Below are 23,831 nucleotides of genomic sequence, written 5' to 3' on the forward strand. Positions count from 1 at the left end.
GGCAGAGGAGAGAGGTCCCGTAACAGAGGATCTGGCTTCATGTCAGCAGAGAATCAGTCTGCATGTCATAGCAGAGAATGAGGCTTCACGTCAGCCACCACTGCAACAGTCCATTGTCATAAATTTAGGCCCAGCACCCAGGCAGAGGAGAGAGGTCCCGTAAAAGAGGATCTGGCTTCATGTCAGCAGAGAATCAGTCTGCATGTCATAGCAGAGAATCAGGCTTCACGTCAGCCACCACTGCAACAGTCCATTGTCATAAATTTAGGCCCAGCACCCAGGCAGAGGAGAGAGGTCCCGTAAAAGAGGATCTGGCTTCATGTCAGCAGAGAATCAGTCTGCATGTCATAGCAGAGAATCAGGCTTCACGTCAGCCACCACTGCAACAGTCCATTGTCATAAATTTAGGCCCAGCACCCAGGCAGAGGAGAGAGGTCCCGTAAAAGAGGATCTGGCTTCATGTCAGCAGAGAATTAGTCTGCATGTCATAGCAGAGAATCAGGCTTCATGTCAGCCACCACTGCAACAGTCCATTGGCATATATTTAGGCCTAGCACACAGGCAGAGGAGAGGTTCATTCAACTTTGGGTAGCATCGCAATATAATGGTAAAATGAAAATAAAAATAGGATTGAATGAGGAAGTGCCCTGGAGTCCAATAATATATGGTTATGGGGAGGTAGTTAATGTCTAATCTGGACAAGGGACGGACAGGTCCTGTGGGATCCATGCCTGGTTCATTTTTATGAACGTCAGCTTGTCCACATTGGCTGTAGACAGGCGGCTGCGTTTGTCTGTAATGACGCCCCCTGCCGTGCTGAATACACGTTCAGACAAAACGCTGGCTGCCGGGCAGGCCAGCACCTCCAAGGCATAAAAGGCTAGCTCTGGCCACGTGGACAATTTAGAGACCCAGAAGTTGAATGGGGCCGAACCATCAGTCAGTACGTGGAGGGGTGTGCACACGTACTGTTCCACCATGTTAGTGAAATGTTGCCTCCTGCTAACACGTTGCGTATCAGGTGGTGGTGCAGTTAGCTGTGGCGTGTTGACAAAAGTTTTCCACATCTCTGCCATGCTAACCCTGCCCTCAGAGGAGCTGGCCGTGACACAGCTGCCTTGGCGACCTCTTGCTCCTCCTCTGCCTTGGCCTTGGGCTTCCACTTGTTCCCCTGTGACATTTGGGAATGCTCTCAGTAGCGCGTCTACCAACGTGCGCTTGTACTCGCGCATCTTCCTATCACGCTCCAGTGCAGGAAGTAAGGTGGGCACATTGTCTTTGTAGCGTGGATCCAGCAGGGTGGCAACCCAGTAGTCCGCACAGGTTAAAATGTGGGCAACTCTGCTGTCGTTGCGCAGGCACTGCAGCATGTAGTCGCTCATGTGTGCCAGGCTGCCCAGGGATAAGGACAAGCTGTCCTCTGTGGGAGGCGTATCGTCATCGTCCTGCCTTTCCCCCCAGCCACGCACCAGTGATGGACCCGAGCTGCGTTGGGTGCCACCCCGCTGTGACCATGCTTCATCCTCATCCTCCTCCACCTCCTCCTCATCCTCGTCCTCCTCGTCCTCCAGTAGTGGGCCCTGGCTGGCCACATTTGTACCTGGCCTCTGCTGTTGCCAAAAACCTCCCTCTGAGTCACTTCGAAGAGACTGGCCTGAAAGTGCTAAAAATGACCCCTCTTCCTCCTCCTCCTCCTCCTCCTCCTGGGCCACCTCCTCTTCCATCATCGCCCTAAGTGTTTTCTCAAGGAGACATAGAAGTGGTATTGTAACGCTGATAACGGTGTCATCGCCACTGGCCATGTTGGTGGAGTACTCGAAACAGCGCAACAGGGCACACAGGTCTCGCATGGAGGCCCAGTCATTGGTGGTGAAGTGGTGCTGTTCTGTAGTGCGACTGACCCGTGCGTGCTGCAGCTGAAACTCCACTATGGCCTGCTGCTGCTCGCACAGTCTGTCCAGCATGTGCAAGGTGGAGTTCCACCTGGTGGGCACGTCGCATATGAGGCGGTGAGCGGGAAGGCCGAAGTTACGCTGTAGCGCAGACAGGCGAGCAGCGGCAGGATGTGAACGCCGGAAGCGCGAACAGACGGCCCGCACTTTATGCAGCAGCTCTGACATGTCGGGGTAGTTGTGAATGAACTTCTGCACCACCAAATTCAGCACATGCGCCAAGCAAGGGATGTGCGTCAAATTGGCTAGTCCCAGAGCTGCAACGAGATTTCGCCCATTATCACACACCACCAGGCCGGGCTTGAGGCTCACCGGCAGCAACCACTCGTCGGTCTGTTGTTCTATACCCCGCCACAACTCCTGTGCGGTGTGGGGCCTGTCCCCCAAACATATGAGTTTCAGAATGGCCTGCTGACGTTTACCCCGGGCTGTGCTGAAGTTGGTGGTGAAGGTGTGTGGCTGACTGGATGAGCAGGTGGAAGAAGAGGAGGAGGAAGCCGAGAAGGAGGAGGTGGCAACAGGAGGCAAAGAATGTTGCCCTGCGATCCTTGGCGGCGGAAGGACGTGCGCCAAACAGCTCTCCGCCTGGGGCCCAGCTGCCACTACATTTACCCAGTGTGCAGTTAGGGAGATATAGCGTCCCTGGCCGTGCTTACTGGTCCACGTATCTGTGGTTAGGTGGACCTTGCCACAGATGGCGTTGCGCAGTGCACACTTGATTTTATGGGATACTTGGTTGTGCAGGGAAGGCACGGCTCTCTTGGAGAAGTAGTGCCGGCTGGGAACAACATACTGTGGGACAGCAAGCGACATGAGCTGTTTGAAGCTGTCTGTGTCCACCAGCCTAAATGACAGCATTTCATAGGCCAGTAGTTTAGAAATGCTGGCATTCAGGGCCAGGGATCGAGGGTGGCTAGGTGGGAATTTACGCTTTCTATCAAATGTTTGTGAGATGGAGAGCTGAACGCTGGCGTGTGACATGGTTGAGACGCTTGGTGACGGAGGTGGTGGTGGTGGTGTTGGTGGTACATCCCCTGTTTGCTGGGCGGCAGGTGCCAACGTTCCTCCAGAGGCGGAGGAAGAGGCCGAGGCGGCAGCAGCAGAATAGGCCGAGGCGGCAGCAGCAGAAGAGGTAGCAGGGGGAGCCTGAGTGACTTCCTTGGTTTTAAGGTGTTTACTCCACTGCAGTTCATGCTTTGCATGCAGGTGCCTGGTCATGCAGGTTGTGCTCAGGTTCAGAACGTTAATGCCTCGCTTCAGGCTCTGATGGCACAGCGTGCAAACCACTCGGGTCTTGTCGTCAGCACATTGTTTGAAGAAGTGCCATGCCAGGGAACTCCTTGAAGCTGCCTTTGGGGTGCTCGGTCCCAGATGGCGGCGGTCAGTAGCAGGCGGAGTCTCTTGGCGGCGGGTGTTCTGCTTTTGCCCACTGCTCCCTCTTTTGCTACGCTGTTGGCTCGGTCTCACCACTGCCTCTTCCTCCGAACTGTGAAAGTCAGTGGCACGACCTTCATTCCATGTGGGGTCTAGGACCTCATCGTCCCCTGCATCGTCTTCCACCCAGTCTTGATCCCTGACCTCCTGTTCAGTCTGCACACTGCAGAAAGACGCAGCAGTTGGCACCTGTGTTTCGTCATCATCAGAGACATGCTGAGGTGGTATTCCCATGTCCTCATCATCAGGAAACATAAGTGGTTGTGCGTCAGTGCATTCTATGTCTTTCACCGCTGGGGAAGGGCTAGGTGGATGCCCTTGGGAAACCCTGCCAGCGGAGTCTTCAAACAGCATAAGAGACTGCTGCATAACTTGAGGCTGAGACAGTTTCCCTGGTATGCATGGGGGTGATGTGACAGACTGATGGGGTTGGTTTTCAGGCGCCATCTGTGCGCTTTCTGCAGAAGACTGGGTGGGAGATAATGTGAACGTGCTGGATCCACTGTCGGCCACCCAATTGACTAATGCCTGTACCTGCTCAGGCCTTACCATCCTTAGAACGGCATTGGGCCCCACCATATATCGCTGTAAATTCTGGCGGCTACTGGGACCTGAGGTAGTTGGTACACTAGGACGTGTGGATGTGGCAGAACGGCCACGTCCTCTCCCAGCACCAGAGGGTCCACTAACACCACCACGACCATGTCCACGTCCGCGTCCCTTACTAGATGTTTTTCTCATTGTTATGGTTCACCACAACAACAAATATATTATTTGGCCCAATGTATTGTATTCAAATTCAGCGGGATATAAATTTGAGGCCTAGTATTTAGGCGCTGGGTGACCGGTATGGATTTAGTGACAGAATTAGACTTGGAAATGCACAGAAGCGTGTGTGTGAAGTTATTCTGAATGACCCTATGTGCACCTTCAATATTATATACCCTTTTAGGGATAGATTTCAAATAGCTCTGATATAGCAGAAACCACTAAATTATGAAATTGCTAAATTGGGAATTGTACTTCAACCCAGAACAAAAAATGTGCTTTGACGGACACTAAATATCTTGCCCAGCAACAACAGTACAGCGGTGGGTAACGAGAGATTTAGAGGGATTTAAATTTGAGGCCTAGTATTTAGGCGCTGGGTCACCGGTATGGATTTAGTGACAGAATTAGACTTGGAAATGCACAGAAGCGTGTGTGTGAAGTTATTCTGAATGACCCTATGTGCACCTTCAATATTATATACCCTTTTAGGGATAGATTTCAAATAGCTCTGATATAGCAGAAACCACTAAATTATGAAATTGCTAAATTGGGAATTGTACTTCAACCCAGAACAAAAAATGTGCTTTGACGGACACTAAATATCTTGCCCAGCAACAACAGTACAGCGGTGGGTAACGAGAGATTTAGAGGGATTTAAATTTGAGGCCTAGTATTTAGGCGCTGGGTCACCGGTATGGATTTAGTGACAGAATTAGACTTGGAAATGCACAGAAGCGGGTGTGTGTGAAGTTATTCTGAATGACCCAATGTGCACCTTCAATATTATATACCCTTTTAGGGATAGATTTCAAATAGCTCTGATATAGCAGAAACCACTAAATTATGAAATTGCTAAATTGGGAATTGTACTTCAACCCAGAACAAAAAATGTGCTTTGACGGACACTAAATATCTTGCCCAGCAACAACAGTACAGCGGTGGGTAACGAGAGATTTAGAGGGATTTAAATTTGAGGCCTAGTATTTAGGCGCTGGGTGACAGGTATGGGTTTAGTGACAGAATTAGACTTGGAAATACACAGTAGCGGGTGTGTGTGAAGTTATTCTGAATGACCCAATGTGCACCTTCAATATTATATACCCTTTTTGGGATAGATTTCAAATAGCTCTGATATAGCAGGAACCACTAAATTATGAAATTGCTAAATTGGGAATTGTATTTCAACCCAGAACAAGAAATGTGCTTGAACGGACACTAAATAACTCGCCCAGCTACAGCACTAGGGACAGATTTAGCTGGATATAAATTTGAGGCCTAGTATTTAGGCGCTGGGTGACCGGTATGGATTTAGTGACAGAATTAGACTGGGATATGGCCAAAAAATAAACAGACTATTGCTGGTTAAATGCACTTGGTGTGACAGCTTCACCCTGATGTAGGCTTTAGCCAAAAAACAACCACACCATTGAGGGTTAAATGCACTTGGTGACAGGCGCAGCTTGCCCCTGATTTTGTATATGGCCAAAAAATGAACAGACTATTGCTGGTTAAATGCACTTGGTGTGACAGCTTCACCCTGATGTAGGCTTTAGCCAAAAAACAACCACACCATTGAGGGTTAAATGCACTTGGTGACAGGCGCAGCTTGCCCCTGATTTTGTATATGGCCAAAAAATGAACAGACTATTGCTGGTTAAATGCACTTGGTGTCACAGCTTCACCCTGATGTAGGCTTTAGCCAAAAAACAACCACACCATTGAGGGTTAAATGCACTTGGTGACAGGCGCAGCTTGCCCCTGATTTTGTATATGGCCAAAAAATGAACAGACTATTGCTGGTTAAATGCACTTGGTGTGACAGCTTCACCCTGATGTAGGCTTTAGCCAAAAAACAACCACACCATTGAGGGTTAAATGCACTTGGTCGCAGCTTGTGCTGGCGCACCACAAGACACAAAATGGCCGCCGATCACCCCAGAAAAATGAGACTGACAAACGGTCTGTGCAGCCTAAAAACAGTGAGCAATTGAGGATCAGCAGCTCAATGATCCACAGCTGCAGATCGATCAGTTAATCAAGTCCTTTGGAGGAGTTAATCTGCCTAATCTCGCCCTACTGTCGCAGCCGCAACCTCTCCCTACGCTAATCAGAGCAGAGTGACGGGCGGCGCTATGTGACTCCAGCTTAAATAGAGGCTGGGTCACATGGTGCTCTGGCCAATCACAGCCATGCCAATAGTAGGCATGGCTGTGATGGCCTCTTGGGGCAAGTAGTATGACGCTTGTTGATTGGCTGCTTTGCAGCCTTTCAAAAAGCGCCAAGAAAGCGTCACAAAAGCGCGAAGAAAGCGACGAACACCGAACCCGAACCCGGACTTTTACGAAAATGTCCGGGTTCGGGTCCGTGTCACGGACACCCCAAAATTCGGTACGAACCCGAACTATACAGTTCGAGTTCGCTCATCCCTAGTTATGAGGCCTTGGTCAAGGTTGAGAAGGAATTTTTAGAGGTGTAACCTATGGATTCTGGGCTCCAATGCAATATCTGTAACAGTCCACCACCTACCATGCCCAATTTATGATACTGTTGTCTTCTTACGTGACATCAGAACTCATGAATAAATCTATGTAGGCAGACATCCTTGCTCCATTACTTTTGAAGGTTGGCCATCTTCTCCTCTCTTGGGTGAGAGTTGTGGTCACATGTTCCAATACACGCTGCCACCAGTTGTGGTGACCTACAGAGATTTCTACATGCATGTGGACATCTTCAAGTGTTACCTGCATGACTCATCTGACATTGCAGTGCTACAACCAGAACGATTTGCGCCCCTGCTTGACATAAGACACGGCAAGACCCCCTAAAATGTACAGTGGGAAACAGCTAAAGGAAACTGCAGGAAGATCTCATTTTGGAAGATGCAAATAAGTCACATCGTCTCCTCTTGTGATGTTAGTGTCACTCCACTTCTAAAGAAAGACTTGATTATTCATGGCAGTTGAGCAATAAGGTTGCATACAACAAGTCATAGAAATTCCCAGCGTCATTGGGTTTTTTGCTCAACTTTGTGGTTTGGCTTCTAGCGGTTTCTCTTTCACCATTTCACCAAGTCATCTGGTCTCAGGAAACCTAGGGATTCTTCACTGTTTAGGCAAAAGTATAAAAATCAAGGAGGAAAAGATCAGAGCGGAGTGTCCAATGGTTCAGTGCCCGGAGTGTGAGGTCAAGGCCATCTCAATATGCTCCATTTCCATCAGGTTCTCCATTTGGTTACCCTAACTCTCAAGTACCTGGCATGTTTGCATGTTACATGGACAGCCTGGTGTTGGCATCAATGGGCATCATAACATGATGAGGGAAGGGGGAGGAGAGAGTAAAGACCATTAACAGGACAGGTACCATCAAGGTGGCCTAAGGCATGCAATAGTGCCCAAATCCCTACAGGAGGGTCCATTTCTGAGGGTCATTTTAGGTTTGGGGCCATAATCTAAAAGGGAACTTGTAATATTCTCAACAATGGACAAATGTTCCTGAGTGGTCCATCAGCGACCTCTATTGAATGACATTGTGCACGGCCTGGGAGACTAGCAGTGTTATTCAATATAGGCCTATGCGTCTCCATGGTTAAAGAACCACAAACAAACCTTGTGTAGTCTGACCCTGCAGCCATACTCCCTTTTGTCTATCCCATACTTCAGGGATGGCCAACCTGAGGCTCTCCAGCTGTTGGAAAACTACAACTCCCAGCATGCCTACACTGCCTACAGCTTTTAGCCTACAGCATGGCATGGTGGGAGTTCTAGTTTTGCAACAGCTGGAGAGCCTCAGGTTGGCCATCCCTGCCATACTTCATGTTAAAGGGGTTATCCAAGACCATTAAATGCTCCCCTATATGCCCAGGCCCCTCACACTGAATATACTTATCTGGCTCCCCGCACTGCTCCTGTTCTCTGCACCGCCACCTCCCCCCGGGGGCAGATGAAAATGGCAGTCAATGGCAGGCAGGGACGAGCCTCCATAGCATCACGGGAGATGCTAGGGAGGCTTGTCCCCCATCCCCGCCTGCCATTGGTTTCTACCCCCCCCCCCCCCCATCCCTCGGCACCGGATGTTTTCATCTGTACACGGGGAGAAGCTGCAGCAAGGGGCGGACTGGGAATTTAAAGTGGCCCTGGAAAAAAATACTAAAAGTGGCCCTGTTTTGTAGTCAGGACCAAATTGATGGAAGACAAGGGCCAACACAAGTAGGCGAGGCCAGCGCTACTATATTATGGCACATTATACACCCCAACAGAGCCAAATACCACAGTCCATCACAAAATACATCCACAAAAACTTCCAGTTGCCGGCCGTAAGGGGGGTTTAGACGGGCATCGGCCCACTGGGAAATTTCTTTGTAGGGTCTATGGCCAATCTGCCCCTGGCTGCAGCGGCGTTGCAGGGTCCAGGAGAGGCTCGGGGAGCCAGGTAAGTATATTCAGTATGGGGGAGCAGTTAATAGTCTTTGATAACTCCTTTAAAGTTAGATTAGCAAGAAATTATTTCTGCAAGATCTGACAAGATTGTTTTTAGTCTGTTACCATAGAGACACATAAATTGGCATAGGAGCTGTAGATACAAAACGGTAGCATGTATTTAAAAGAACCGATTGCAAAACGAAAGTGTACATAGCCTTTAAATCTACAGAATTATAAACTATATAAAAAAAAAAATCCCCAAAAGTCTTTGTAAAAATCGCAATTCACTATACGCATCCCCCAGGCAACACAAAACATGGCGAGAGCGCGATGGAAAATTACCAGCCGAGTCCCCAGTTATCCTGAGGGGGGAAAAAAAGACTTTCAATAGGGTCCTATCATCGGACGGCCGTAGAAGGTTTACCGGACACATTATTATTCTAGACTCCTGCCAACACTTCCCTTGCCATGCACTTGAATGGCGCGGTTTACTGCAGCGACGTTGAGAATTATATTCCATTGCAATCTGCATTTAATAACTATCCAGCTGTTCCTGATGTGAAAACGGGCTATTTGTGGTCAACCACTGTCCACCGGCCATCAAAGCAACAACCTCCCGTTTCTCTAATAGCTCTGGAGTAGCTCAGGAGGAGCAATCGTACAAGTGGACATAAATGGTAAAATTAATAAAGGTGATCACCGACATGATGCTCGGTGGCTACAACCTATGGTCCCTGTAAAGAAACCAGCCATCTAGGTCCACCCAGCATCCTATAACGTGGCATCCTAGATCTCACAGATGTAGCTTTAGGCCAGTTCTTCCAGACATCAGACATTTCTGCAATGCGAGTACTTAGGAAGTCCTTGAAAACGGATGATCTAATGCAAGGCCAGGTTCTCTGGTTACACTGGGACACACGTCCTCGGCTCTAGTTTCTGAGGACCTGACCTTCCTTATTCAATATTAACCGTGTCCATACACAGAAATCCAATCCAGCCCGATGCAGCATAAGTGGCGAGTAAAGGATGTGATGGACATTCTGCATCTTCTCAGTCAATGTTCTTTTCACACCCCAGGAGGTGCTGGTGCATAAAATGTCTGAGGCTGGGAGGCAGCTTGCTGCAGTAACCTCCCTCCACTGCAATAGGAGACCAATAGCTCTGCCCCCTCACTCCAGGCCAAGATGGGGCTGATCAGGACACGAAGGATCCGTATTGCCTTTGCTGATGGACGGTCTTGCAGACTAATAGCGACAATTGCATTGTCAGAATGCAAGTGACCCCCAGTCCAGTTGTTCAATCTGCAGCACTCACATTTGTGCAGGAATATTATGAAGAGTGACTTTTGCCCTGTGTGGAGCCAGAGACTGCAAATATCACACAGAATACTGAGCAAACAACTCCCGTACTGCCACTTTAACCCTTTATTTGGCAGCACTACCTCGATGTCATGTATAGATCCCATGGGAGGTGGGAAATCAATGCAACCATAGAAGACGCCCACAAACACCCGCTCTGGTCACAATCATACTGCACGCCATTTTTTTCACATTTCAAAAAGCTGATAAGGAAGAGAGTGAACATGTCACTGCCGGGGGGAGGGGAATCCATTGTAAAGCTATACTAGACCCTTCCATAGTCTGGTCACAGGTCCAGCAAAGTTTAAAGGGTTTTTTATATTGATGGCTATAAACAGGATAGGTCATCAATATGAGATTGGCAGGGGTCCGACTCCCAGCACCCACACCGATCAGCTGCTTGAGGAAAACGTGGCTCCACTGGAGCTCCAATGAGCGCAGCGGCCTCCTGACCGCTTACCAAGCACAGCTCCATCCATTGTATAGTGGCTGTGCTTGGTATCGCAGCTTCGCCTTCCTCTAGGCCAGGAATGCCCAACCTGCGGCCCTTCAGCTGTTGCAAAACTACAACTCCTAGCATGCCCGGACAGCTATCAGGGCTTGTTGGCAGTTGTAGTTTTGCAACAGCTGGAGGACCGCAAGTTGGGCATCCCTGCTGTAGGCCATTGTCACGGACACTCCCGTGACAGCGGCCAGGAGATCAGAGAGACTGGCAACACGTGGGTTAGGCCGAATGCACACCGTATAGTGTATTACTGTAGTGCAGCGGCGGCATGAAGCGCACGGCGTCATAGCAACCAATGACGCTGTGCGCTCCTGCTCAGAGCAGGAATCCAGCCCGGCATACCACGGACCGGGCTGGATTTGCATTCGGCCTTAATCTGGTTCCTTGTGGATCATTTTGTGTCTGTGTTGTTTTGATAATGACCACACCTCTGGCAGGTGTTGTTGGTTTGGTCATTTAACTTCCCCTATTTATTACTGCTTACCCCTTCTAGGGGTGCGGTTTATAGCTTCAGTTTCTGGACTCTGGGCTAGCTGGTTGTTGGCCCTCGGTTGAGCTCCTGGCGCTGCCTTTGCTCCACGTGAAGTTAAGTGTCGTCTTTCCTATTTGTATTTTGTTTGTTGTATTCCCCTGTCTGTTCAATCCAGGCCTGAGCGAGCCTTCTGTTCATCCTTCTGGTGGAGGAATAGGTTGTCTCAAGTCTGGTCACTATACCAGGGCCCTAGGTTCCTGTGTATGAACTTTCCTACCATCAAGGTCGGTTCATACTGATAGTCAGGATTTGGATTAGGGTTGTTCTAGGAGGGGACCTTCTCCTTTACCCTGGTTTCCAGGCCTTGTTCCTTTCCCCTTTCCTCCTGTGCTCTGTGTGGAGTTTTCCGCCCACACGGCATCCGTGACAGCCATGTGACAGATGAATGTTACGTCATCGACCTAGGAAGAGACCTAAGCGCTCAAGGGAAGCTTTGGTCTTTTCGTACAGCTGATTAGGTTAGGTCGGGTGCAATGAGACAGACCCCCACCGATTTGATATTGATGATCTATCCTGAGCTTAGGTCATCAATATCAAAATCCCAGAGAACCTCTTTAAAGGGGTCGTCTGGGTTAGAGAGCCTATTATGCAGTTAACAGAGGAGTCCGCCATTTCAGAACCTCCATCTGGGGTCGTCTGGGTTAGAGAGCCTATTATGCAGTTAACAGAGGAGTCCGCCATTTCAGAACCTCCATCTATTAATGAGAACACAGAATGGCTAGAAAGAGTCTCTCTCTCGGGGACCTGGAACGTCCATTCATTACATGATCTAGATTGATATCAATGGTCTCTATGTAATACTTCATTCCCCCTGTGGAGGCGCTGCAGGGAAACTGAACACCATGCAGAGACCCGTCATGGTCAGCGATCACACAAGTGGTCTTCACACAACTGAATAGAATATTCCTGGAAGACAGAGATAAGCAGATGTATTTCACCAGTCTCTGGATGCAACTGCATGCTGGACATTACTGAAAATACAACCATCTGCATCCGTTATGAACGGATCCAGTTGTATTATCTTTAACATTGCCAAGACAGATCCGTCATTGAAGTCAATGGAGGACTGATCCGTTTTCTATTGTGTCCGAGAAAACTGATCCGTCCCCATTGACTTGCATTGGGGGTCATGCCGGATCCATCTTGCTCTGCATCTCAGGCCGGAAAGCAAACTACTACATGTGGGACCGCAACTAAACTGAACGGAATACATTTTGGAGCGCTCCGTTCTGTTCAGTTCTGTCCCCATTGACAGTGAATGGGGACAAAACTGAAGCGTTTTTTTCCGGTATTGAGCCCCTATGACGGAACTCAATACCGGAAAACTTAAACTCTAGTGTGAAAGTACCCTAAGACAGCCTGTTGTAAGTAGAGTCAATCCTGAACCACATTCCTCTACATCACAAGGATTGCTCAGACGCAATTGCTCTGATGTCGGTTTTCAAGCAAAAGGGTCATAAAGATTGCAGTTTGTCACAGAGGCATTGGACGGGGATGGTAAAGTGAGCGTCAGAGCGGGGGATGGTAAATACATACTAATGCCTCACACCTGCTGCTGCAAAACCACAACTCCCAGTAGCCACAGGATGTAGAATACCGCCATATGTACTGCCACCTGGGGCCAATAGCAGCTGCTCTGACTATAGTCACAGCCATAACCCTTTCATCAGTCAATTCACCCATCATCACCTCCAGCTTAAAAGGGTTCAGCCATTTCACATCCAATGTCAGATCTGTACGAGTGGCATTCTGGACCCCTTCCCAATTACCCAAGGTAAGGGGTCTTAGTAAACGTCTGGTCGGCTACAAGTTTGCTCAGCCCTCTTCGTATTAATGGAGAGAAGCATCGAAGAGAACATAGAAAAACTGGACTGCCCCTTTAAGCCTAGAAATAGGTGCAAATTGCATGAGCTCCCGGTGGTGACAACTGCACATCAGAAAGGGCAGTCACCTAGTAATGGGGTGTAAATGAGGTGCTATTTCCCGGTGTGTGGTCACCTGGGATGTGACAAGGACATTTGCCATCTGTGACTACACTGGCATGGCATCAAAACTGTCCAGCACAAAAACTGGGACTAGAGGCCCACACCAACCAGAGCACAGCTTTCATCTCTAAAACAACTCTGGAGAAATGAAAGCTGCGCTGTGATTGGTCGCCATGGGCAACTGCTTGTATGAGTGAGGCCTAGTGTACACCTGGGGCAGACTGGCTTTACTTTCACCCAAAATGGACAGGGACCCCAGACGCCGTGAGGTCACTAGTCCACTGGCGTGTCCGGTCTAGTATATAGCGGCCCTCGTTTAGCTCTATATAGTCGTTATTGTGATGATGTACAATTTTCATCACTGTCAGCAGCACATCCCTTTCTCATAGTAAGTAACAGTCCTAAATTTGCAGGGACTGCCCTGAATTTTCAGAGACATTCCTCCAGGCTAATCTGGCTTGTCCTGGCCTGAAAATGGGTAAGGTTTACGGAGACCGTGCCCAGAAGTGTTCTTGGGCAGGACTGGGGCGTGCCAGAGACAAATTTACCTTCACAAATGTTAGTGAGGCTGGTTTCACATCTGCGGCACGGAGATCCGGACGCTGTGCCGGAAGAGCCTGTGGGAATCTATGCCGCAGATGTGAAACCAGCCTAAGGCTACTTTCACACTAGCGTTCGGGGCTCCGCTTGTGAGTTCCGTTTGAAGGCTCTCAAACGACCCGAACGCATCCGTACTGCCCTAATGCATTCTGAGTGGATCCGCTCAGAATGCATCAGTCTGGCACCGTTTGTCCTCCGCTCCGCTCAGCAGGCGGACACCCGAACGCTGCTTGCAGCATTCGGGTGTCCGCCTGGCCGTGCGGAGGCAAACGGATCCGTCCAGACTTACAATGCAAGTCAACGGGGACGGATCCGTTTGAAAATGACACAGTATGGCTCAATTTTAAACGGATCCGTCCCCCATTGACTTTCAATGTAAAGTCTGGACGGATCCGTCTGAGCAACTTTCACACTTTTTTCTAAATTATAATGCAGACGGATCTGTTCTGAACGGATCCCATCATACGCATTATAGGAGCGGATCCGTCTGTGCAGACACCAGACTGATCCGCTCTGAACGCAAGTGTGAAAGTAGCCTGGGAATGGCATTTGCATAGGGCTGCCGACAACTGATGGATTTTTAATGCTACATTTGCTCATTTGTCGGATAATTGGCGCACCAAAATCTTCATTGAAAACCATTAGAAATACCTACCTTAGGCTGCGTTTACACGTGACTGATTAACTGCAGATCTGGCGCTATTGTTTTTTGTGCGGCAAATCCGCAGCGTTTTACAGTACCAGCGAAGTGGACGAGAATTTCGAGAATTCACATACTGCATAAAAGAAAAAAGGCTACAATATTACGGATTTGTAATCTGCAGCGTTGTAATCCGCATCCGTTGCTCCGTTCCGAGGGCCTGGAAAAAAAAAAATAGCATGTCCTATTCTCGTCCATTTTGCGAACAAGAATAGGCATGTCTACAATGGGCCGCCCGTTCGGTAAATTGCAGAAGGCACACAAGCGGCTTCTGGTTTTTTTGCGGATCCGCGGTTTGCGGCCCGCATAAAATGGCACGGTCGTGTGCATGAGACCTAATATGCAGCTTTTCTGCAACAAAATCTGCAGCGTGTGCATGCCCCCCCAGCGCATTTCTCTTCCCCCCCCCCCCCCCCTGCAAATTAAACGCCGAAAATCAGCAGCTAATCAGTATTGTGTGAATCCAGCCTTAGGGTTAGTAGCCCCTTTAAGAATTGTGCCAGAAAGTCTTGAAGGAGGATTTTTTTAAAATATTTTTTTTTATAAATATTGCATGGAGGGGCAGCGAGGTTCTGGGGTGATGTCAGCGTTAAAATATTTCAGTGTTTTTATAAGCCCACCGCCTCCAGGGGTCTGAGACGGATTGTGAGGCCGGAGAAACTTCCACAATGCAGCCAGGCATGGGGAGCATGTGTTGGGACGGACAGGGGGGGATGGGATGGGGGTAATATGGAGGTGTTTATTTTGTTCTGCCACATTGGCAGAGGGGCGGGCGAAGCCTAAACAATTAACCCATTCTGTGCCATTCTGTGTTTCTTTTTTTAGAAACTGCGGTCTATGGTATGTATACAGTCTGGACCGCAGAATGAATGAACGGACATTTCATGGGGGGGGGGGGGGCAGGTTCTCAAGATAGATGTAGCAGAGCTAAATTTGTCAACTTGCGCATGATTTCGTGCACGATAATAGAGCCTGAATGTGGAAGACTGGGTGCAAGACAGAATAGTGAAGTCTACCTATAAGGGTTAGGTCTCTTGCACACGACCGTATGTATTTTGTGGTCACCAAAAAACTGATCCGCCCCCCAAAAAAGACATCTGCGTGCATTTCGTATTTTGCGGAACGGAACAGCTGGCCCTTCATAGAACAGTACTATCTTTGTCACTAATGCGGACAATATTAGGACATGTTCTATTTTTTTGCGGAACAGAAATACGGAATGCACACGGAGTAACTTCCGTTTATTTATGCGGACCCGTCGAAGTGAATAGTTCCACATACGGTCCGCAAAAAAAAAAGGAAAAAAAGAAAATACGTTTGTGTGCAAGAGGCCTGGGGGGGGGGGGGGGAAGTTAACCCCACGAGGTGCAGGCTCTACCCGGTGCCTAAAGTGGAAATATACAGAGAGTTGCTGAGAGGTTCCATTCATTAAACTGCTAACCCAAGAAGGGAACATTCCTGCGCCGAGTGCTGGGAGGCAATGCATGAATAAAGGGAATATTTCATGCCCATAGCACAGCGAGGGGGGCACATATTATTTATAGGGTGCTTACAGAACTGGCTTAACACTTTGCCTGCCACACTGTGACAAATAAATGAATGGAAGTCAATGTTCAAGGGAAATGCAGAAAAAAAATAAAGAGTGCCAGACTCTAGTAATACTCATACGACAGATTTGGTCAAAGAGCTTGCAATCTGTACCAGCCAGGAAGCTCCAAGGAGTTTGTAAAGGTGCCAGTCTTAATCCTAATAGAAGGGCCCGCTCTTTGTTTTATGTAGGAAGGTTTTCCACTAAGCTCGAAGCTATCGCAGATTTGGACTTGCATGCAACTTCTAAGTTTCTTTTTGCAACTTTGTTGCCGCTGTAGCACGACTCAATGGACTCCTATGGACGGCGACTGTGGCGCGAGGATTGCGATGGTCTCGGACGTCTGTGACTTGTCCCGTTTATAACTAACCAATCGCCACGGTGACAAATGACGGAATAGTCACAGACCGGCCACATCCAATACATTGGGAGAATTGATCTTTTTGGTCGAAACAAATAATTTTACTGTCACAAACGCACTAATTGTCATGACGAGAGTGAGCCGACTATTGAGGGGGTCTGTGGCCAGAATTAGTTACTGACCCACGAAGCCTATAGGGTATAAGTTAGTGGATTGTGCATTCCTTCTCCCAGCCCCTTTTCTTCCAACCCTTCCCGGAGGGCAGTCGTCACTTACCTGAGCTCAAGCTGCTCTGGAAGTAGAAGATAATCAATATGAAGGATCCCAGACAGGTAGCCAGGACCATCACTTTGCCTCTCCTCATGCTGCGCAGGGAGCCAGCCCTGGGTGCTCATTGCCTGCAAAGTGTGCACAGATCCACTCTGTCCCTGCACAGCCAGAGAACCCACAAAGGAGTGTACCACCTGCCTCCACCTTGATGGGGGTGGAACAGTCCACATATCCTGGAACATTTTCTTTACAAAACCCACCCTGTAATTTTTGCATCATACAATGGCTGCTCCCTGACCGCACTATAATTCTATAAGTGATCATATGATTTCAGGAATCATTTAAAGTAAAAAATAACCAACGCTTTGCACACCCTCCTCCTATGTGAGAGATGGTACAGACCGTCCTGGGAGCTTCTGTTCTTACACAGTCTGCTGTATCTGCAAAGTTTGATAGTGTGTGCAAATACTGTTATGTGTGAGAAACAATAGCGCCTTGTGATACATTGTAAAGGTATCATACAGTTCTGAAAGTGATACATTGTAACTGTGGTGCGATCCTGGGTGTTAGGCCTCTTGTACACAAACTGTTTTTTTTTTTCCCGTTTACGATCCTTTTTTTGTGTTCCATATACGGAACCATTCATTTCAATGGAGCCGCCAAAAAAAGGAAGGTACTCTGTATGCCTTCCGTTTCCGTTTTTCCGTTCCGTTCAAAGATAGAACATGTCTTATTATTGTCCGCATAACGGACAAGGATAGTACTGTTCTATCAGGGGCCATCTGTTCCGTTCCACAAAAAACGAAATGCACACGAACGTCATCCGTATTTTTTGCGGATCAGTTTTTTTGCGGACCGCAAGATACTGAAAAAGCCATACGGTAATGTGCAAGAGGCCTTACATTGTAACTGTGTGGTACAGTCCTGTATGTGATACATTGTAACTGTGTGGTACAGTCCTGTATGTGATACATTGTAACTGTGTGGTACAGTCCTGTATGTGATACCTTGTAACTGTGTGGTACAGTCCTGTATGTGATACATTGTAACTGTGTGGTACAGTCCTGTATGCGATACATTGTAACTGTGTAGTACAGTCCTCCCTGTGATACATTGTAACTGTGTGGTACAGTCCTGTATGCGATACATTGTAACTGTGTGGTACAGTCCTGTATGTGATACATTGTAACTGTGTAGTACAGTCCTCCCTGTGATACATTGTAACTGTGTGGTACAGTCCTGTATGTGATACATTGTAACTGTGTGGTACAGTCCTCCCTGTGATACATTGTAACTGTGTGGTACAGTCCTGTATGCGATACATTGTAACTGTGTGGTACAGTCCTGTATGCGATACATTGTAACTGTGTGGTACAGTCCTGTATGTGATACATTGTAACTGTGTGGTATATTTTGAAATTCGTTCACGCTTCGTTTGGTGGTAAAAGCAGAATTGCGTTATGTATTCCGTTACCACGGACCATAACACAATTCTATAATCGAATACATAACGGAATGCCTTTAGAGCCATCCCGTTATTCATGCCGTCATAATAGAAGTCTATAGGCTGCGAGACTGATCTGTCCCATTTCCGTTATGCAGGCCATAGACTTCTATTATGACGGAATGCCTCTAAAGACATTCCGTTATGCGTTCTGTCATAGAATTGCATTATGGTCTATGGTAACAGAATCCATAACGCAATTCTGCTTTTACCACCAAACGAAGCGTGAACGAATTTAATAACAATACAATTTGCTCATCTCTAATTGTAACTGTGTGGTGCAGTCCTGTGTGTGATACATTGGAGCTGTCTGGTAGAGTCCTGTGTGTGATACATTGGAGCTGTCTGGTAGAGTCCTGTGTGTGATACATTGGAGCTGTCTGGTAGAGTCCTGTGTGTGATACTGTCACGGACGTTCCCGCGACAGGTAGCAGGAGATCAGCGAGCTGCGCCCGCCCGATCAGCGACAGGGGTCCGGCAGTCACTGATAGCCGGACCCCTGCTGTATGCGCTGGCATCGGTGAGAACACATGCGAGCGGATGCAAGGGCAATAAAAATTCAACAGTAACCTGCAATGGGACCTTATCTCTACTCAGGTCTCGGTTCCCACCCAGGAAAATAAATTTGTTCCACGCCTTACCGTGAGCTCTCCAAGTCGCCGGAGTCTCCGAAGAGGAGATCAGGGACATCAGCTGTTCTCCACCAGCCGCCAGAGGTGTTTTGGACACATCACTCCATCTAGAGACGCTCCCGGGAGGAGGGCTCTGAATTCCTGCCAACGAAACCGAGAGAGGGCATCAGCAGTAAGGTTAGAGGTGCCAGGGACATGGCGAGCCCTGAATATGTTATGCTCCAGACACCTGCAACACTAAATGGCGCAAAAGGGCTGAGCACAGGCAAGGAAGTAGACGACAAACCATTTAATACAATGAACAACGCACAAGTTATGCTTCCAAAAGCAAACATGATGGTTAGCCAACCTAGAGCCCCAAAGCTCAACCGCTACAATAATTGGAAAGAGTTTCAATAACATCAGATTTTTGCAAAAATCGAAAGAGGGCCAAGACTCGAGCCAGGGCGAAGCGCACCAGTCGGTGCAGAAAATGTCTCCAAAACCGCAGGAGCCCGAGCCATCTGTAAACAAAGAAGGCTCTCAAGAAAGGAACTGAACATTTCGAAATAATGACAAGAGGTTGTCAGCAAAAATGGGATGTCTGCTAAGGAGAAATAGAATGAAAAACCCGTACGTAAAACCAAAGCGCAGCTGAGCAGAAGCATGTTTATTGGGGTACAGATCTAACCAAGACGCCATCCAGGCTACGGTCACCGGCGTCCTTAGGGGTCACCGTGGGAGGGGGGCTTAAGTGTTTTGACTTGGGGACGCGGGCATCTAGAGGCAGCGTGTGGGCCACTGCAAGTAAACTCTCGTGTTTATACTTGCAAAGTCCAGCGAATCTGCAATTTCCTTCGTTAAATAGCCAACATGCCCCCGGGCATCGCACAGCCACTGGTCCCTGGGAGGACAAGACACCGGAACCAGTGGCCACACTGGAAAAATAAGGTCTTTGTGACACCATCAACCGCAGCCACACATCGGTGGCCTTGGACCCCCCCCCATCAAATATCTGGCTGGAGGGCCAGGCGGTGACAGAATTCCTTGGTATATCTCCACCAAGCGGATCTGTGATGGGATTTGTAAACGCTATAAATAGTGTCGGTATACAAAAAGCTCAGAGCAGCGTTCAGGATGCCGCTGACCCATAATGCATCCCAAGACAGAAAAGGCTTGGAGCCAGTTCATAGTTTTAGCGACTCAAGGATGCCGTTTGTATGGCTTATGCACCGGGAGCGGGGGGGGGGTTTAGCAGGAGGAGGAAGAGGAGGTTGTGAAGAAGCAGGCTGCAATTTTTCAATGATGGCCTTAAGGGCCGCGGCAACCTCTGAACCCCCAGTCCTGGATCTTGCTGCAGAGTTTGGGAAGCCAGGCTGGACACCCTGGAGGGTTGAGTAGGCTCCCGCCTCTTACGTCTTAAATGTAATCCCGGACCAGATGCGCCCAACGAAACGTCCATGACGACGATGAGCGCCATCTCGAAGATCTGGAGCGCCGGCTTCTCCCAGAATCCCTGGAACGGTGACGGGACTGGCACCTGCGAGATCGGGGATGACCCCTCCGTCTGGTTCCCCAGGATGAGGAGGAGAGGAGAGCGACGGCGACGCCTACGTGACGTGGCGGGGGGGGGGGGGGAGGCTGGGAAGGGGCTGGCGGTGCAGACTGGATAAGGCAACTGGGCACCACCTCTGCAGGATGCTCAACAGCATCCTCATATACAACCGGATGGCCTGTAGCAGGCATAGGGGGAACATGGGGCTGAGGGGGTGCAGGCTCATGAAGGGGTAGTGTAATTGATTGTGAGAGGGTGGTCAGAGGAAGAATATGCACTTGCCTGGGCCCCCATTACTGTAACTACTGTGTGTGTGTGTGGGGGGGGGGTCAGGTACGACGAGAAGACCGCCAGCCCCCCACTGCAGGAAGAACTGGAGGGCCCTGCAGGGCGGGAGGAGGGAGCGTGGAAGAGGGAGCTTGAGGAGGAGGGATGGCAGGCACATTCAGCAATGAATGCAGCCAGCCATTCCCCTCCCACTGTATGCGCGCCAGGAGAGCCAACATCAGTGGGTCACCCGCGGACATCTTGGACCAGGTACGTAAATAACAGGCGCTGGCCGTCAAAGAGGAAGAAGTAAGGGGGAGGCACTTATAAACTGTGGGGCTGGCTCTCTGAGCACATGGAGGTAAGGTGAGGGAGCAGCAGAAAGCACAGTGGTGTTTTAACCCCCCGCGCTGCTGGACAACGGCCTGGTGTTGGCACAGGCCACCCAAGTGCTACAACCCCTTCAGAAGGACAACAGAGGGTGGGGGGCCCAACCAAGGCAAATGGAGGGGGGAGGGGATCCCAGCAGTCCCCGACCCCTATCCTTATACAGTCGGGGGCTCACCAGAAATTATGATGTGGGTAACAGAGTTGCTGGCCATTTAGTTGGCTTTTGAGGAATGGCGTCATTGGTTGGAAGGGGCGATTTCATCCGATCACGGTGTTCACAGATCACAAAAACCTGGCTTGCCTGGAGTCTGCTAAACGACTGAACCCGAGGCAGGCCAGATGGTCTTTTGTTTTTCACCAGATTCAATTTCATTGTCACTTATCGCCATGGGGTTAAGAACATCAAGCAAATGCCTTGTCCGTAGTTTTCCTGGAGGTGGTGATTTTTAAAATCAGAGTCCGATACTGTCGGAAGGGCTGGTGATATCTGCTCTTCACCCTGACCTAGAGGCAGAGGTGTTAGCGTCCCAGGGAGATGCACCAGATTCTTGTCCCTCTGGGAAACAGTTTGTGCCATCGGAATTGCGTCAGAAGGTGTTTGAGGAACATCACTGTACGGTTCTTATGGGACACTCTGGGAGTAGATCCACTGTCTACCTCATCTCTCGTAGATTCTGGTGGCCGGGGTTGCGCAAGTGTGTTGAGGATTATGCGTAGTATCTGTGCACGCGCTAAGGTGACACATACTCTGCCTTCTGGATCTCTACTTCCGTTGCCCATTCCTTTCAGACCATGGACTCACTTGTCTATGGATTTTATTACTGATCTGCCTAATTCGTTTGGAAAGACAGTTATTCTGGTGGTAGTTGATCGTTTTAGTAAAATGGTGCACTTTATAGCGTTGCCGGGCCTACCTAATGCTACAACACTTGCGCAAGTGTTTGTTGACAACATTGTGAAACTCCATGGCATTCCCTCTGACGTGGTCTACTGGTCTCGTATCATGGGACTCTGTTTGTTTCCAGATTCTGGAAGGCGTTCTGTACTCGGCTGAGGGCTACAACAGTCTTTTTCTTCTGCTTTTCATCCTCAGACGAAGCGCACTAATTAGAGTTTGGAGACTTGCTTAAGATGTTTTGTCTCTGAGAACCAGGAGGAATGGTCCTCGTTTTTGTCTTTGGCAGAGTTTGCCATAAACAATCATAGGCAGGAGTCCACTGGGAAGTCGCAATTTCTTGGGGCATATGGGTTTCACCCACAATTTGGCACATTCTCTGGTTCGGATACTTCCGGTATCTCTGAGGAGGAACGTTTTTCGTGATCATTGTCTTCTATATGGTGGAAAATTCTAAATAATTCAATCTAAACGTGTGGCTGACAGGAAAGGTATGAATGGTCCAGACCTAAGAGTGGGTGATTCTGTGTGGCTGTCCACAAGAAACATTAAGTTGAAGGTACCTTCTTGGAAGTTGGGTCCAAGGTTTATTGGTCCATATAAGAACACCGCCATTATTAATCCTGTAGCTTTTCGTCTTGAACTTCCTCAGGCTCTGAAAATTCATAATGTGTTTCACAAATCTTTGTTGAAGAGATATGTTGAACCTTTGGAACCATTTTCCTTGCCACCCGCTCCTGTCATGGTGGACGGCAGTTTGGAATTGCAGATCGCCCAAATTATTGACTGTCGAGTTCTCCGTAGATCTCTTCAGTATCTTGTTCACTGGAAGGGTTATGGACCAGAGGAGAGGATGTGGGTACCGGCATCTGACGTGAATGCAGGGAAAGAGAGAGAGGGAAAGCACAGGTCCCCAAAAAAGATGTGTTAGTCACACACTTCCCCTGGAAGGAGGTATTAGGAGTAACTACCGGGCGCCACGTAGGGGGAGGGGGGGGGGGTTGTGAGGCAAAAGGACTAGTAGTTTTATAGACAAATGGTGAGAGGCGCCGGAAGTGGATGAATATGCGTCAATAACAGAAGCATATAATAATAAAGAAAGTGAAAGAGCCCAAAAAAGCTCAACCACCGTAACGGGCGCCAGTCCCCAAGATGAAATAAGATCAGATCAAAATAGAGACCCGTAGGAATAGAAAGTTATTTAGCAGTTTTGAGATAGAGCAGATAAAACTATTCTTAGCAAGAGAAAACCGTAAATAGGTCAATGTATGTCGACCTGAAATCGGTGCATACCCATGTATAAAAGCACTCAATAACAGCTAATAAAGGTAGGTATACGTATGTGCATAGGTAACTCACTTCACAAGGGGAGATAGTCTATGGCAGGCATGCTCAACCTGCGGCCCTCCAGCTGTTGCAAAACTACAACTCCCAGCATGCCCGAACAGCCTAGAGCTATCAGTCTACAGCAGGGCATTGTGGGAGTTGTAATTTGTGCAACAGCTGGAGGGCCGCAGGTTGAGCATGCCTGGTCTATAGGATGAAGCTCAAGACACCCATAGACTAAACTCCCCTGCCAGGATCGCTTGTAGAATCACAGGAATGACCGCAGTCACCACGGACGGTACTTCTGGATAATTCCCTTTATTTGGATCGAGGCTCGACACGTTTCTGGGGTTTACAAGAATACCCCAATGTGGCGGAACCCGCCTCGCCACTGGGCATTGGAGAGGACTGGCTACCCGCCTCCTACCTACTGACTATGGCCCCTGGTGATTTGGTACGTTTGAATGCAATATTTGGGCATGTGCTATTTTATATTGCTGCTACTGGCCCTTTAATGGCCATCCGTGGACATGTCTGACTTTTAGGAGCAATGCCCCTTTAAGACTGTGTAGCAGATTGCATTCAGGCTGTCTTAAATACTATGTATGTTATTATGTGTTCTGTTACATTGTATCTGTGTATGCCAGGGTTCAAGTTAGTCCATTACGTTTGATAATTGTATTTTGTGGATTGCGTCTGAGACAATGCTATTGTGTTGGTTAATTACATCTCAGACAATGCTCATTGTGTTTTGTTTATTGCGTTACAGATAGAGGGAAGGGGATTTTGTGTACAATTGCTGGGAAGGT

General features: G+C 48.7%; 1 protein-coding gene across 1 annotated transcript in view; it reads right to left on the bottom strand.

Moving 5' to 3' along the window:
* The window catches only part of LOC122923159 (carbohydrate sulfotransferase 11-like), a 32,494-nt gene extending 15,860 nt beyond the window's left edge, over positions 1-16,634 (bottom strand). Inside the window, exon 1 of the mRNA XM_044273891.1 lies at positions 16,481-16,634. Coding sequence (XP_044129826.1) covers positions 16,481-16,568 — 88 coding nt within the window. The 5' untranslated portion in view covers positions 16,569-16,634. The remainder of the gene's footprint in view (positions 1-16,480) is intronic.
* Between the last annotated feature and the right edge of the window lie 7,197 nt (positions 16,635-23,831).

This window comes from Bufo gargarizans, unplaced genomic scaffold (assembly GCF_014858855.1).
Source record: "Bufo gargarizans isolate SCDJY-AF-19 unplaced genomic scaffold, ASM1485885v1 original_scaffold_1290_pilon, whole genome shotgun sequence".
Lineage (NCBI taxonomy): Eukaryota > Metazoa > Chordata > Amphibia > Anura > Bufonidae > Bufo > Bufo gargarizans.